Source organism: Xenopus laevis, chromosome 4L (genome assembly GCF_017654675.1).
Source record: "Xenopus laevis strain J_2021 chromosome 4L, Xenopus_laevis_v10.1, whole genome shotgun sequence".
Lineage (NCBI taxonomy): Eukaryota > Metazoa > Chordata > Amphibia > Anura > Pipidae > Xenopus > Xenopus laevis.
The window spans coordinates 752886-770000 of record NC_054377.1 but is presented as its reverse complement, the minus strand read 5'-3'; the positions used below and the strand labels follow the sequence as shown (position 1 = coordinate 770000).

General features: G+C 40.2%; 1 protein-coding gene across 1 annotated transcript in view; it reads left to right on the top strand.

The window, feature by feature from the left end:
* Window positions 1-13280, top strand: part of LOC108713436 — a 14120-nt gene extending 840 nt beyond the window's left edge. Inside the window, exons 2-11 of the mRNA XM_041589647.1 lie at window positions 811-1158; window positions 2198-2521; window positions 3556-3660; window positions 4565-5035; window positions 6368-6745; window positions 7183-7494; window positions 7754-8065; window positions 8641-8940; window positions 9286-9585; window positions 13071-13280. Coding sequence (XP_041445581.1) covers window positions 811-1158; window positions 2198-2521; window positions 3556-3660; window positions 4565-5035; window positions 6368-6745; window positions 7183-7494; window positions 7754-8065; window positions 8641-8940; window positions 9286-9585; window positions 13071-13108 — 2888 coding nt within the window. The 3' untranslated portion in view covers window positions 13109-13280. The remainder of the gene's footprint in view (window positions 1-810; window positions 1159-2197; window positions 2522-3555; window positions 3661-4564; window positions 5036-6367; window positions 6746-7182; window positions 7495-7753; window positions 8066-8640; window positions 8941-9285; window positions 9586-13070) is intronic.
* Window positions 13281-17115: the final 3835 nt, after the last annotated feature.

Genomic DNA, 17115 nt, shown 5'->3' with positions numbered 1-17115 from the left:
GCCTCACTCCTGGACCTGCACAATTGATAAATTGCTGAATCGGCCATATGCGGTGTATATATTGGGTGTGGGTATTTTCATACCCAGTAGAAGACCTTCTGCAGTAAACGCAATATAAAATCCTTTCATTTTTATTTAGTGTCAGCCCTGCACCCACCCCCATATCTACCAAATATTACCTACAATTTGCATTGTGCATCCCTTCGAATAAATGAATAACTGGAAACCATTTCATTTTTAGGCAACTGTACCCAACCATAGTTAATTAACCAAAGTCACAGTTATTATAATTATTATTATTGAAGTGCCAGATTCAAAAGCCGCTGCATTCTGATTGGATCATGTGATCAGGTAAAAGGAACAGGTGAGATAAGGGTTAATGCTGGATACAAGGTTTATTCATGCTGGTACAGTATATGTGCTGAGGATCTGGTACATTATTACTACTGAGTATATTATATGTGACTAGTGATGGGCGAATTTGCGCGATTCACCGCCAGCGAATAAATTCGCGAAACGCCCGCGAAAATTCGCGGAAAAAATTCGCCTGCGTTTTAAAAAATTTTTTTTTTAAAAAACGAGACGCCGGCACCGTTTCGTGAATTTTTCGCCGTTTCGCGAAATTCGCAAATTTTTTGCCGAAGCGAAACGGCGCAAATTTGCCCATCACTATATGTGACATTAACCCTTTTATAGTATAAATGCAACTGGCAATTCATTTACTGCCTCCTAACTGAAATGTTCTTGTCCAATAGGGACAGACGGGAGGTCTGACATTTAAATCATTTCCCCATTTCTATCACCTTTTAGCTAATATTGAAATTGCAACAAGTTCCCCCATTGCATCACTAAGGAACCAAGACGTGTTCATCCCGTGCACAATAAGCCATTCCCGCGCTACAAAACTGGATCTAAAGAAACTGTCAGTTCAATGGAGCCTGAAGCTCCCCAATGGGACAGAAGTGGATCTGTATCTGTACGTGAGTAGGAACGTAACCCACAACAGACGGGGGTTAAACATCTCCGAGACGGACCTTGTACTGGGCAACGCAGGGTTCACCATAACCCAAATACAATTCAGTGATGAAGGGGAATATACCTGCACCATCACTTACACCCCCAATAAAAAACATGGAGCAGTCACTGTGGAGGTGTCAGGTTAGTGATGTCTCAAGGAACCCCAACTCTTAAATCTGTGAGGCAATGCTGGTGTGCTTTGTTATAGAATGGCTAATTCCAAGCAACTATTCAGTTGGCCTTCATTTTTTATTGTCTATAGATTTTGCCTTATTTCCCTTCTTCTTTTCACTCTTTCCAGCTTTCCAATGGGGGTCACTGACCCCATCAAAAAAACAAAAAATGCTCTGTAAGGCTACAAAAGTATTGTTATTTTTAGGTGAACAGCCCCTTTAATAAACCTATACAAGTTCAAACCAGATATTCTAAGAAGCTAATGAAATTGGCTGAAGTATTGTTGTATTCTTAAAGTAATATTCCAGGGCCAGCAGCTGCATTAATATGCAAAATAATCCTCCAATGAGAATCCCATCTGGTGTGCGTAAATCTGGCTCCATTTTGTTGGAAACATTAAGCCCAGTTTCCCAGCACTGAACAAGTCTGTCCTTTATCCCCATGTCTCATTCCAGTGTCATATATAATCACCCCGAAATGGCACAATTATCTCTGTATGTAAGATATTAGCAAGATAATTGACATGGTGCTGGGAATCAGCTTTTTTATTGGTCAGTTCTCTTGCATCTATAATTATGTATTTGCTCAGTAGAATTCCCATTGGTAAATGCTTCAAAAGGTGCATAAAACTTGAAATAAGAATATAATAAAGGATTAGTGATGGGTGAATTTGCAAAAACGTCTGTCGGCGTCAAAAAAACGTTTCGCAAATTTTTCGCCGTTTCGCAAATTTTTCGGTGAAGTGAAACGGCGAAAAATTTGCGAAACTTTTTTTGACGCCGACGGGCGTTTTTGACCCAGCGTCCGTTTTTTTCGACGCCGGTGATAATGACAAAAAAAATTCGGGTGAATTTTTTAGCGGGCGTTTTGCGAATTTATCGCTGTCGGCGAATAGCGCAAACTCAAAATAAATTCGCCCATCACTATAAAGGATATTTTGTTGTACATTATGGCTAGTCATTGGCTAAGCAACTTAATACTATAAGTAGGACTTATTTGTCTTCAGCTCAACCAATCATCACGCTGGATCCTCAGCACCTTGTTTCTATTGAACTCGGGACAGAGAAGACAATTTTGTGTGAAGCCAAAGGTTTTTACCCCGGAGAAATAAAACTTCAATGGGTGAAACATCTCAGCCCCAGGCGCCATGAAGTGTTGGATGCAGGAACCTGCTTTCGTGACCCAAAATTGAACAAAGACGGAACTTTCAATGTAACGAGTCACCTGACATTGAAGCCTTTGCTTGTGGATAATGGAAGTAATTATTCCTGTGTCGTAAAACACAAATCCACCGACACAAGACTCCACAACTTTACCCTCCTTGTAAAAGGTAAAAATAATCTGCAGATTTATCAAAGGCTAGAAAATAAGCTTTTTTTTTTACTTCTACCTCCACCAGCTAAAGCAATTCATCTTGTGGCAATATGGAAAATATCATATATTCAGTGTCCTTTGCTTTTTGTATTAGCCAAGTCCAAGCAGCTCCTCCAGGATTTGAAATACCTTCCATACAGGTAAAGTGATGCCTCAATACAAGTAATAACTGAATGGATAGGGAGGGAAAGCTGCTGAGATGTAGAGGTACCAGGAAAGGAAAATCATGGTAAGTAAATTGGGGGTATCCAAGTTGCCAAGCAGTAGCTTCTGCTGCCATGAAGCTGCTTGAACCATGGATGATGCTCATAAGACCTACTCAGCAATATGTATCTCAAATCCCAGGCTCAGATATCAGGCAATACTAATAATCAAACTGATGTCCTAAATAGTGATGAGCTAATTTTTTCGCCAGCCATGGATTCATTCCCCATTTCTACAAATTTGCTAGTGAAACTGAGGAAAAATTCACCTCAACAACAAAAATGTTGCAGAGACAAAAAAGTCACCATAAGAAAAAACGCCCATTGACTTTAATGCATTTGGAGCAAGAAAAATTGTCACACGTAAAACAATGTTGATGCTCTTTGACGCAAATTTTTTGACGTTTTGCGAATTTTTTCGCAGTTTCGCTCATCACTAGTCCTGAAACTTTTAGTAACATAATACTATGCCTCCAGGTTTCTTCCAGCTTCTAGGGAAAGCTCAGCTTGATCTCCAGCTATAGGGGCATCTTCCATGAAAGACAACTAGAGTTCATCAAAAGAGATGATCACACCCTAAACTTAAACCCTATAACACTATACAGTCCCAACCCTTCAACACCTCAGCAACCCTCAAGCTTCCCAACCATTTTCCATCCCTCAAACTGAGTGTTAACCCCAACACCAACCCCCAACTTTTACCTCCAACACTAATAACAGATGGCACAATATGGCAATTAATATATTTTTTAACAATGATACATTTTTGCACAATATTTCATTTCAGAGCCAGACACCCAAACATCCAGCATTATTGCCGCTGTCACTATAACTTTGACTTCCGTGATTCTTCTCTTGTTTGGCCTTGGCTACTTTCTACTTAGAAAGAAAGGTAAGAAATATTAAAATATTAAAATGCAGTAGGATCTGTATGAATGAAACAAATTTCAAGGACAAGGAAATGTTCTCTTGGGGGTGTCAACTGAAACACTGGTCTTTTGGCCCAGGCTGGGTTGATCCATTCAATTGATTAGTTGTCAATTAACATTCCATTGATTAGTTGCTCCATTTCTCAGTAGATCTATGGGGAATATCAATTCTAACAGCTGCCTTTAATAAACCCAGAGATTCTGCTCAGCAGAGACAAACACATGCATCAACTCATGGATGATTTACAGGGTCGCTGACCCCCCTCCCACAGCTGCTTCACAAACACATAAGAAGGGGAAATATGAATCTTTAAACTTCAATATGAGAAAAAAGTATATTTCTGGTTGTTATTACTTTGTTTTGCAAATGATTGATTTTTTTGTCTTGCCGATGTGTTTATAGTTTTATTTGAAATGATACAACTGAAATGAAAAAAACATTTTCTTTATCTCTGTTCCTACATCTGTGGCCATATCCTTTGCCCATTTATTCTTTCATATTTGGAAAAATGGAATGTTGTGTTAAAAGACAATCATTTCTGCTCCTTGTGCTTGAAACATACACATCTATTAAATATCTGTTTTTCATTTGTAAATAAATTGCCGGTAACTTATAGGGGTATATTTATCAAAGAGTGAAGTTAATAGTGAAGTTCCGCCACTAGAGTGAAATTCCGCCACTCTCCATTCATTTCTATGGGATTTTTATAGGCGTATTTATCAAAGGGTGAACTTTCACTTTCACCCATTGATAAATACTCCTTTCAAAATACCATAGAAATTAATTGAGAGCTGCGGAATTTCACTCTAGTGGCGGAACTTCACTCTTAGATAAATTTACGCCATTGACGTCCTTATTTATTACAGAACCCCCAAGACTTTCAGGGTTGACAGAAGCTAAACATTTGGTGCATATGAACAGGGCGACTCTGTCCTGCCAGATCTCTGGGTTCCGACCCAAACCCATCAGAATTACATTGTGGCTGAAAAGAAATGGGGGAGAAGAGATGGAAATCGACTCCTGGGATTCGGAGACACAAACGGGTTCCTCTGCCCCAGTGTCACATCACAGAGAGGAGCAGCGTGTGGTTATTGTACCAGAGAGAGAAGGGTTAATGAGAAATGGGACTAATCTGCCCCCAGCACAGAGACCTCTGCGAGTGGAAATGGTTAATATAATAATAACAAGTAAATTTCAACATATCTCCAACTGTCAGTGCACAATCCATATAACTCCAGACATAGAGGAAGATGATGGAGCAGAACTGACTGTGAGGGTCACTCACTCTGCCCTGAGACTCCCCATCTCTAAATCCTGTAAACTGGAGGTCACTGGAAGTAAGTCGACTGCTCCATTCGTTTGTTTGATTCAAGTAAATTTTGCAAAAATTTTTAAAAAAAAGTTTCCATCTGGATTGAGCTCAGTACAAACTTTGCCCAGTGGTTAAATACTTGACCCTGCAGCCTTATCTCTTTTTACAACCTTTGTTATTGAGCCCAATGGATTGAACAACAGGGAAACAAGGAGTGCACTTACTCACTGATTCATTGGTGATATATTAACTGTGAGTAAAGAAAGTGCTAAAGAGAAATTATATTCGACGCCCTTCTGCCTCTAACTTGGTAGAGTATTAGGCAGCTGGTCAGTGAAAGAGATTATTAAGTAAAGATTATAGGGGCTGTAGGTTCTTATTGGGGAGCTCTGTGTATCCCCCAACACAGGGATGGTAAAGTAGGAGGGTAACGTTTTTACACACCTTTACTTCAAGCAGTCCCCAAATATAAGACAATCTAGGGCTGGTCTAGTTTTGCAGTTGGGAGGGGAACATTTTTACTTTTCAGGTCAAAGTGGGGTTCCCTGGCAGTTATGTGGTTGGCTAGGAGGTGTCAGGATTCCCTAGTGTAGAAAAGCGGAGGTCATCATGGGCTCAGTCACTCTGGACCACTCTGGGTGGTTGGTGCAAGAAGAGGTAGTCCTCAGTAGAAGAAGTCAGTGCGAGTGAAAAATCCAATAATTTACTCTAGGAGTTAGTGTTAGGCTTAAGGTAATTAGTATGAGGAGGTAAGGAAGTGTTAACACCCCACTGGGTCACCGCCAGGCATGTGTCACCCACTGGGATCCAAGTTATTGTATTGAGATCACGTACTGTGTGTTTGTGTCAGAGTGGATAATCCTTCCTCCACCAGTACAAAGATGGCCCACTTGAGTTGCATGTAGTAGGTTCTCTACTGGATCGGCAACTGGCCAGGTCCAACTAGGGTAAGAAAGGAAGGTACTTGGTACCAGAGAGTAAACTGGCAAGTTGTTCTATTGATGGTGTGTTGAGGAGGTAGTAAATGTAGGATGTCTGGAGACCCCACTGCACAGAGAAAGAAGCAGTTTCTGTGTTATTTACTTATTATGGTACCTGCTATCATGCCCACCAGAGTGCTTAGGGTTCATTGTTACCAAATGTCATTGGGTCTTCTCTCTGTGAGCAAAAATCATATTATATGAGGAAGCAATGACCAATTTGAGTCTGGAAGCAACTGGATCACAAACGCAGGGTCACACGTGAAAGCACATAAGCCTTGTGTAGTCCTCTATCCTGAGATGATCTGTATCTGAACTCTAAATTAGCACCTTCTTTTTGTCTTATGACTTAAGTTATTTTTCTATATTACTACTAGTCCAGCCAAAGATATCCAAAATCGTATCTCCACTCCGTATCCTCCAAGGTGAATCCCTGACTCTGACCTGTCCCATCTATGGGTTTAAGCCAAAGCCGCTCTCTGTTACTTGGCTGAAAGTGGATTCCAATGGTCGGGAAACAAAACTTCTGCACTGGGATCGAGGTACGACCATGATCACTGATTCGAAATATTTACATGAGCTGGCAGAATATGAAAGGGAAGAGGAAGAAGAAGATGATTATCTTAACTACTTCTTAAGCAATCTGACCCTAAAGCCCACAGTGAAGGGAGATCATGGGACACGGTACATCTGCAGGACTCATCATTACGCAACAGGACAAAGAGCGCAGAAGAACATGGTGATGGAAGTTTCAGGTAAAGTCATAACGACATAATTTTCCTTCTATCTAGGTGTGTTACAGGTTGGGAAACAATGAATCTAGGATTTAGTTTGAGATTGCACCACATTGCAGCACTTGGAGCTGCCAACAAGAGTCTGCATGGTTGGATAGGTTCAGGATTGATCTCATCTGAACATTCTCCTGCAGGCTTTATGTCTACAAGTGGCAGGAGATACATCAGCTTCAGTCAACCCCACTGTAAAATGCAGCATTGTTATATCAGGTGCACACATAGGGACACTTTAGACCAGTTTTCTTTTTATATTTAAATATAGCTCACCTGCTTTAGACAGTAAAAGGTGATGGCAGGAGGAAGTGGGTGAATGAGAGTGTCTGGGGAGGGGGCCAGGGTTTATCTCTTTCAAATCAGGTAACTTACATTGCAAAATACACTGACCCTTTTGCATTTAGCTGTCCCAGAGCTGGATCCAATAGAGACACCAGAGACATCAGAGATTCAATCTGCTGGAAAGGAGACCACGTTATCCTGCAGAATCCATTCCTTCCACCCGCAACCTTTGGAAGTTTCCTGGTATAAAGAGGATGAGGAATTGCCATCACACAATGACCCAATACTCACTGATGACAATGGGTTGTTCTATTGTACCAGCTGCATAACCTACAGCCCTTGTGTGAGGGACATTGGGAAGAAGTTCAGGTGTGAGGTCTCTCAACCAAGTCTCCAAAATCCTAAATGTGTTTCCTGGGAACTGAAACATCTCAGTAAGTAGATCTGATCTCTTCATCTTATGTTCTTGGTTCCACCAATGGACACATTATCTCACCTGAATCTAAACCTCCCTCTTCTATCCATCACTGCTAAAGACTTTCTTGGCATCCAGTCAATCAGTTCATTAAGTTAAAATGTTCAGTTCATCTTTTAATGCTCCTCTCTCTATATTTCCATTCTATCAGCCTCATGATAACTTCACATAGTTTCTACAATCCCCATAATCCTCTGGTTTTTCTGTTTATATGACAGTTTCTATGCCACTGATAAGTGAAATACAGTGTGATCCTGAGGTTCCTGAGTTTGACCAACCTGTAACATTATCCTGTACTGTCCGCGATTTCTACCCTGAAACTTGCACAATCCGTTGGTATAAGGGACGGAAAAGCATCTCTCCTGCAAATGATACAGAACCTGCCCAGCAAGATCCTGAGTCCGGCCTCTTCTCTAAAACAACACAAATGATATTCACTCCTACTATTGGTCAACATGGGACAGAATACCACCTGGAGATCACTCATTCAATGAAGACGACCATAAGGACATATCATTTAAAACTAAAAGGTATTTATATAGAGAGAGAACCCTAGAGGGAGACATCCTTGTTGGGATGGAAGTACAGATCAGTTAAAGGCCAAGCCAAGTGAATTGAGTCAAAGGGCAACCATTTTTGTAAGGATCGGGTGTAGCCATGTAGTATCAGTGTTATACACCCTATCTACCAAGTTGGGCAGAATCTGTTTTAGACTGGAGGCTTAGAGCAGGTGAGGAAACGTTATGTAATGAAATAAAATGTAATATAAAAGCACTTACCCATGGGTTAAGGAGCCCCATGATGGCTGGAGCTCACCAGGATATATCTTGATGCCCCGGTGGCTCAGTCTGACCCTGCATTTTGGCAGATGATCATAGAGGAATGCATAAAATGTGTATTTTGGGGGGGGTGAGTGATCCAACTTTCTTACGGAATATCAGAAATAACTGGGATAAAGGATACTGGGATTTTGGTCTAGCTGTACAAACAATATTGAGTATGGGTCAGTATAAATGGGTGAATATGGGGGTTGTACACTTGGAGGCAAAAAACTCCCATCGTTGATGTTTAATGCAACTTAATTCAGCAATTATTTCTCTTTTAGGGTTCCCAGACATCAAAGAAATAACCTGCAATCAAAATCCCCCAAAATACGGGGAACCTCTAACACTAAGCTGTGAGGTGATTGGCTGTGAGGCGCATGATGTCACCGCAGAATGGCGATTGAGCGGGGAACCAATAGTGGAAGAAATGACATCAGAAACCCAAATAAACACAAATTCCGTCTCTTTCACCCTCAAGCTGACGCCTACAGCAGAGCATTGTGGGAAAGTTGTCAGCTGTTGGGTAAAGCGAAGGGGTCTGCAACAACCGTTGAAAAAAAATCATCTGCTTAAATTACCAGGTCAGTGCTGTATGTTATAAAGGGGATAAACCATCAGTGTGATGTCATAGACATTCTATCCTAATCGGTTTACAGTAGAACCCCCATTTTACATCCCCTGATTTTAAGTTTTCCCTCATTTTACATTGTTGTTTTGTGGTCCCACCTATATATTATTCATAATACATTTCCCTGATTTTACATTTTCCTGGATTTTACACCATTTTTTCTGGTCCCCTGAAAAATGTAAAATGGGGGTTCTAATGTTATTTTTTTTAAAAATAATGCTAAGCCCACAGGATTGTCTACATTTACAACGTTATATTCCAAGGCTGCTCATTTTAAAGTGTAATTTTGTCATTCCAGACGTGCCACCGACCTTATCGGAGATCATGGTCTTCCCAAAAGATCTGCTCCTCAACAAAGAGGCCATCTTTAAAATCAACATCTCTGGTTTTTCCCAGAGGAAACTTGGAGTAAAATGGTTCCGATTTGGAAAAGAACTGACGGAACATGTTGAGACTTCAGAACCAGAAATTGGATTGGACGGATTATATTCCTGTAGCAGCTCAGTGAGATTCACTCCAACCTACAAAGACCTCATTCAATGTCAAGTTGTGACCAACAAGGGAACCTACTCCAAAATGTTTCAGTTGAAATCTAGAGGTAAGATGTTGAACAACTAATAGGTGAGTATAGGGGTGGAAATACAATTCCTCAGGCCCTAATTTTGTGATGGAAGAATGATGTGTGCTGAGGAGAAGTCGACTATTTCCCCTTTAAAGCAATGAACAAACACTTCAGACTCACCCCTAATCCCTTCACTTAGAATCTCAGAGGGACTGCAATGGATTCAATGTGCCTACACCATGCGGAGCTCCTCAGACTGAAATTAATCCAAATAGAGAATGTAGGGCACACTTCTTTATAAAGTAAGATCAAAATTCTTGTTTATTAATCCATAAATAAGATGGATGTGAATTATTCGCCTAACACGTTTTAGGAACACCCCTTAATCATGAGGAACACCCCTTAATCATAAGCTAAACGAGATGACACCAAGGGGCCGATTCACTAACTTCGAGTGAAGGATTTGAAGTAAAAAAACTTGAATTTCGACGTTTTTTATGGGCTACTTCGACCTTCGACTACGACTTCGAATCGACGGATTTGAAGTAAAAATCGTTCGACTATTCGACCATTCGATAGCCGAAGTACTGTCTCTTTAAAAAAAACTTCGACCCCCTAGTTTGCCATCTAAAAGCTACCGAACTCAATGTTAGTCTATGGGAAGGTCCCTATAGGCTTGGCTAACTTTTTTTGATCGAAGGATATTCCTTCGATCGTTGGATTTAAATCCTTTGAATCGTTCGATTCGAAGGATTTAATCGTTCGATCGAAGGAATTATCCTTCGATCGTTCGATGGAACTATGTGCGATAAATCCTTTGACTTCGATATTCGAAGTCGAAGGATTTTAATTCCTAGTCGAATATCGAGGGTTAATTAACCCTCGATATTCGACCCTTAGTGAATCAGCCCCCAAGACATTCATTTATACATTTAATGACACCTACTGGCCAAAATATAAAAAAAACTATTATAAAATACAGAATTCTGTAAAGAGACGACATAATAATAAAAATAATAACTAAAATGCGAAGTTGCGCCCAGTGAAGCAAAAGGTATCGAAGTTGCAGCCTATCACTAGTGATGGGCGAATTTATTCGCCAGGCGCGAATTCGCCGGCTTCAAAAAAAAAATTCCGAAAAAACGGACGCCGGCGCGATTTCGCACATTTTTCGCCGTTTCACTAAATTTGCGCGAAATTCGCTAATTTTTCGGCGAAGCGAAACGGCACAAATTCGCCCATCACTACCTATCACTGATGATAATGGAAATGAAGCCAGCGTTTTTTGGGACTTAGGAAAAAATGTGACATTTTTGACTCTATTGCAGACCTGGCGAAGGCAAGTCTGGCGTAAGAGGTAGCGTTCAGTAAAATCAACTTCTTAGTGAATCTTTAGCCTTGGCGAAAATTCGCCTGGCGTTAGTGTGCGAAGTTGTGCTAGAGTCTACCTTCTTCACTAGCGTATTTTTGCCAATGCCCGTTAGTAAATCGGCGAAGTAACGAAATGACGTCACGCTGGCGAATTTGCGCTAGCGTTAGGCGCTTCGCGCTTTAGTGCATTTGCCCCTAAGTATATAAATGAATGTCTTGGTGTCATCTTGTTTAGGGTTTTCCTGAAATGCATTAGATGAATAATCCACAGCAGACACCAGTGGCTTTTAATGGATTAATAAACAAGAATTTTGATGTTACTTCATGAAGAAGTGCGATCTATAAATTTCCATTCTTTCTATTTCCCCTTTAAAGTGGACCTGTCACCCAGACATAAAAAGCTGTATAATAAGGGGCACATTTACTAAGCTCGAGTGAAGGAATAGAATAAAAAAAACTTCGAATTTCTAATGTTTTTTTGGCTACTTCGACCTTCGACTATGACTTCGAATCGAACTAAAAATCGGCCGACTATTCGACCATTTGATAGGTGAAGTACTGTCTCTTTAAAAAAACTTCGACCCCCTACCTAGCCACTTAAAACCTACCGAACCTCAATGTTAGCCTATGGGGAAGGTCCCCATAGGCTTTCTAAGCGTTTTTTGGTCGAAGAAAAATCGTTCGATCGAAGGATTAAAATCCTTCGAATCATTCGATTCGAAGGATTTAATCGTTCTATCAAACGATTTTTCCTTCGATCGAACGAATTGCGGTAAATCGTTCGACTTCAATATTCCTAGTCGAATGATTTAACTTCAACAGTCGAATATCGAGGGTTAATTAAACCTCGATATTCGACCCTAAGTAAATCTGCCCCGACCCTAAGTAAATCTGCCCGACCCTAAGTAAATCTGCCCCGACCCTAAGTAAATCTGCCCGACCCTAAGTAAATCTGCCCGACCCTAAGTAAATCTGCCCCGACCCTAAGTAAATCTGCCCGACCCTAAGTAAATCTGCCCCGACCCTAAGTAAATCTGCCCCGACCCTAAGTAAATCTGCCCCGACCCTAAGTAAATCTGCCCGACCCTAAGTAAATCTGCCCCGATCCTAAGTAAATCTGCCCCGACCCTAAGTAAATCTGCCCCGACCCTAAGTAAATCTGCCCCGACCCTAAGTAAATCTGCCCCGACCCTAAGTAAATCTGCCCGACCCTAAGTAAATCTGCCCCGACCCTAAGTAAATCTGCCCCGACCCTAAGTAAATCTGCCCCGACCCTAAGTAAATCTGCCCGACCCTAAGTAAATCTGCCCCGACCCTAAGTAAATCTGCCCCGACCCTAAGTAAATCTGCCCCGACCCTAAGTAAATCTGCCCCGACCCTAAGTAAATCTGCCCGACCCTAAGTAAATCTGCCCCGACCCTAAGTAAATCTGCCCCGACCCTAAGTAAATCTGCCCCTTAAAGTCCTTTTCAAATTAAACATGAAATCTACATTTTATTTTTTATTAAAGCATTCATAGCTGTTTATGAAATCTCAGCTGTCAATCAAATCTTGCCTGCCCCTCCTCTAGGCCTTAGGCAAGTCTTGTCTTAATAACACAAAATAATTATAAATTCCCAGACGGAAGGAAACAAAATTCAAATAATTTATACAGTGTAAATAAAGTTCATTTTGTTTGACTGTGATAAAATAGGATTTGGATTATTTATTATAGGTGCCCTTTAAGCACAGAAACGCGTGCTGATTGGGCGCTGTTTGAGTGATGTAATAACAGTAATATAAAATATGCCGATCCCAGAACAGATTTAGCAAAATGTGTCGTATTTCAAATTTGTAAGAATTTCAGGGCCACGTTGGCTCCCTTGGCACAAACCAAATTTTTATGTTTCATGTTCAGTTTATTTGCATTTCTGTCTTTATTCTTCATTGTAAGTGATTGGAGAGTAGAAATCCCGGTCAATATAAAGAAAATATACGTTGGAGTTTTCTATGTAACGTTTCAGAAAACCAATGGCGTTACATAGAGAAACGTTATGAAAAACCCTACAATCCTGGCCCCCCTTTTACCGGGCCCCCCCTGAGAATGAGGGGTTTGCTTCCTGGACACTTCACTTTTATGACATTTTTATTTTGCTTTTTTCCCAACTAAGGATTTGGCCGACATTCACAGGAACCTAAAACAATTTAAAGGAACACGATGCGCCTTGTCCTCTGAAGGGAAACCATCAAGGAAACATATTGACCGGAATAAAGGGAGTTGCACAGACATTATGGTTCTACACTAGTTACGAGTTCATTTGTTTCGACCAGCCATGGATTTGCGGCCAAATTCCACATTTTGTCATCTGAGAATTTTTTTCTCTGCAACAAAAAAGTTGCCGCAACAAAAAAAAGGCGCCATAAGAAAAAACGCCCATTGGCTTTAACGCATTTGGAGAGAGAAGAATTGTTGCGCACGTAAAAGAATTTTGATGCCCATTGACTTCAATGTGTTTCGCAAATTAATCACAGTTTTTTGTGAATTTTTCGGGACAGATTCTATTCTACAGTGAGTTTCTATCAGTGTTGGACTAGGGGACCTGGGGCCCATCAGGGAAGCTACCAGCCCAAAGACCTCCTCACGTGTCCTTCCTAAACCACAACCCCCTCCCGTCCCTCTTACCTTCTTAGTAAGTAGGTCAGAAGCAGCGGCAGGATCGTCGTACAGGGAGTGGATCTGGACTGGAGGAGCCCATGAAGGACGGGGCCTACCGGGTTTTTCCCCAATGACCTGCCGGGCAAGTCCCACCCTGATTTCTGTGTTGTTGAACCCAATGGAGACAAAGGTCTGGCAGTGACAACTCACCCTACACTTAAGAGATTATTTATCAAAATCCCTTATTTAGCAATACATTTTCCCAAAAAATTGCACCAAAAAAAATCAGATTTTTTTTTTATATATTTGCACGAAATCATCCGATTTTTGCACGAAACCCAGCGCAGATCAGGATATCTTCAGGACTTCTCCCAACGACTTATATACAACCTCGGCAGGTCTGAGATGCTGAATTTTCGGAATTCTGACTTCTTCCATCCTTGGGGTATAATAAATCAGTTTTTTTTAATTTTACAAAAATTCTGATTTTCTGGTAAAAAAAGTTTTTCGCATTTGGACCTTACTAAATAACCCCCTTAGTCATGTATTGAACACTAATGGATTTGTGAAATAAAGACAATTCCTGGAACAGAGAAGAGATCTCAGAAATTGGGGTCACTGCCCCAGTTCCCACTTGCTGTTGGGGGAGGGGTAGCACTGACCTCCCCTACTATGTTTACATAAAATCACAAATGTATGTTCAGTGTAACCCTATACACGGCACTTGTTGAGAAACAGGGGAAATTATTATTTTTAAGTTGAGGTATTTGGCTCACTTTGTGAATTCCATGAATGGGAGTTAGATTGTTAGCTCCACTGGGAAAGATAAACAATCTGTGTAAATGTTTGTGCAATTACCTCTGTGATACACTGTGTAAATAAAGCATAATAATACAGGTATGGGATCTGTTATCTGGAAACCTGTTAACCAGAAAGCTCTTAATTAGGAATCTCTCCCATAAACTCCATTTTATCCAAATAATCCAGTCGCTTGTATTTGATCCCAACTAAGATATAACTAATCCTTATTGGAGGCAAAACCAGCCTATTGGCTTTATTTCATGTTTATATGATTTTCTAGTAGATTTAAGGTATGAAGATCCAAATTACAGATCTGTTATCCAGAAAACCCCAGGTCCCAATCATTCTGGATAACAGGTCCCATCCCTGTACCTTGTACTTGATCCCTACTAATTAATCCTTATTGGAGGCAAAACCAGCCTATTGGCTTTATTTCATTTTTATATGATTTTCTAGTAGACTTAAGGTATGAAGATCCAAATTACAGAAAGATCGTTGATCCGGAAAATACCAGGTCCTGAGCATTCTGGATAACAGGTCCCATACCTGTACCTTGTACTTGATCCCAACTAAGATATAATTAATCCTTATTGGAAGCAAAACCAGCCTATTGGCTTTATTTCATGTTTATATGATTTTCTAGTAGACTTAATGTATGAAGATCCAAATTACAGAAAGATCTGTTATCCGGAAAACCCCAGGTCCCGAGTGTCTGATATCTACACCGAGCATTCTGGATAACGGGTCCCATACCTGTAATAATACTAATGGCTCAGTGGGTGGTGCTAACTTGCAGCCGTTGGAAACCAGCAGAACACAAACAATGTGAATTGTCAGCTCTTGTTGCATTTTATTATTGGAGAGCCTCTTTCCTGTTTTTTTTTTTTTTGCTGGTGGATTAAAAATAATTGAGGTTTTTGGATTAGAAGGAGGAACAGGAACATAAATCAACACTATTAATGGTTTCTAAGCTCTGGACGTGGTGGATGAGGGGTTAAAGGGTACTGTGTGCTTAAAGGGGCCACACCACTACTAATGTGTTTAATGATTCCCAGTTGTAACACTATAGGGCAATTAATGGTGGAAAAGTAAAGTTAAGTACTGCCCTATATACATTTGTATCTGTAGTATACAGTATGTAGGTGAGGTATAATAAGGGGTACAGCGAGGGGCTGCTTTGTTTACATTCTCTCATTTCAACCCACTGGCTGAGATGCTTTTGGGTTAACTGAATGACCCCCAGGCTGTCTGACAGGGGGATCTCATTGAATTGGGGGTACCATGTGGGAGACAGGTGGGTCCATTGGAATTCCCCAGGGTACTTTTTATTTCCCTTTCTCTCACTGCACAAGGTGCTCAAGGAATGACCCCCTAAATCAGGATTCCTGGGTGACCCCTTTATTGTTTTGGAGACACAAGTCTCTGTACCTCTTGTCTGGATTTTTCTGCCCCGGGGCTTATTTATAAAGCTGTGATTTACCCAGGAACATGGGGTCGCACTTCTGTAAATAAACGGAATATTTAATGTTGTGTATTTGTATTTCACACTATTATAGTTTTGTATTGAGTTTTATTTCACATGATATTTCATCTGTACTCCAGATGTACGCGATTGTCTAAACGAAGGGGCAGATTTATCAAGGGTCGAATTACGAATTGAAAAAAACTTCGAAATTCGAATTCAAAAAGACCAACCGAAATTAAGTCAAATTTTTTTTTTGGTCGAATAGATCCGCTTTCCATCAAATAGGTCCGTAAAAGACCTTACATTTTTCAAAGTCCACCAATTGACTCCAAATAGGTTCTAGGAGGTCCCCCATAGGCTAAAACAGTGATTCAGCAGGTAGAAGTCGAATTGTTAAAGCGACAGTACATGATAAATTTCTATACTTGAATTTTCAAATTTTTTTCAAATTCGAATAAAATTTGGACTATTCACTAGTCAAAGTACTGGAAAAATAGCCTCGAAATTCGAATTTTTTTCATTCGAAAATTCACCAAGTCAGATTTGAGAAAAAGGATTGGAATTTGGGACTGTGAAATAAGTTATTTGTTTAGACGTTTTATATGGATTTTTATAAATTTGTGCAAGAAACTTTCTGTATGTGTCGATTGTGATGGTGTTTGGAACCTGAAGATGTTTCCTCTGTCTCACAAATATGTTCTTAACGTTGTTATATATTTTGCAATGTATCTGTCAGTTCTTCAACCTAACACTGATTTTACAGGTGCAACAAGACTCTGATGCTGTGAGTCACTGACAGATTTCCGCTGTTCTAATTGGCTGATTCCAACATTAAGCTGCAATTTGCACTGCACTAGTGTGACACGTCGCTTGGTTGGGTGGTTTGCAGCAGGAAATAATGTTTGGTTGAAGAACAAACTGATAATTTTTTTATATTATATTATACTCAAACTGTAAGAAAAAAAAAACAATTAAACCTATTATTAAAGGAAAACTATACCCCCCAAACAATGTAGGTCTCTATAAAAAGATATTGCATAAAACAGCTCATGTGTAAAATCCTGCTTCATGTAAATAAACCATACCTCCCAACATTTTGGAAGTAAAAAGAGGGACAAAATTTTTTTTCCCGCACGTAGCGAGCAAATTTTTTGGCAACACCCCTATCTGTGGCCACACCCCCTAATTACCATGTTTGTTTTACAAAATTTGGCAGGTTATGAAAGTTTGAAAATATTTCTCCTTATCTAAACTGTGTTTTTGTGTCTCAAAATTGTTACAAAGTATCTTATTT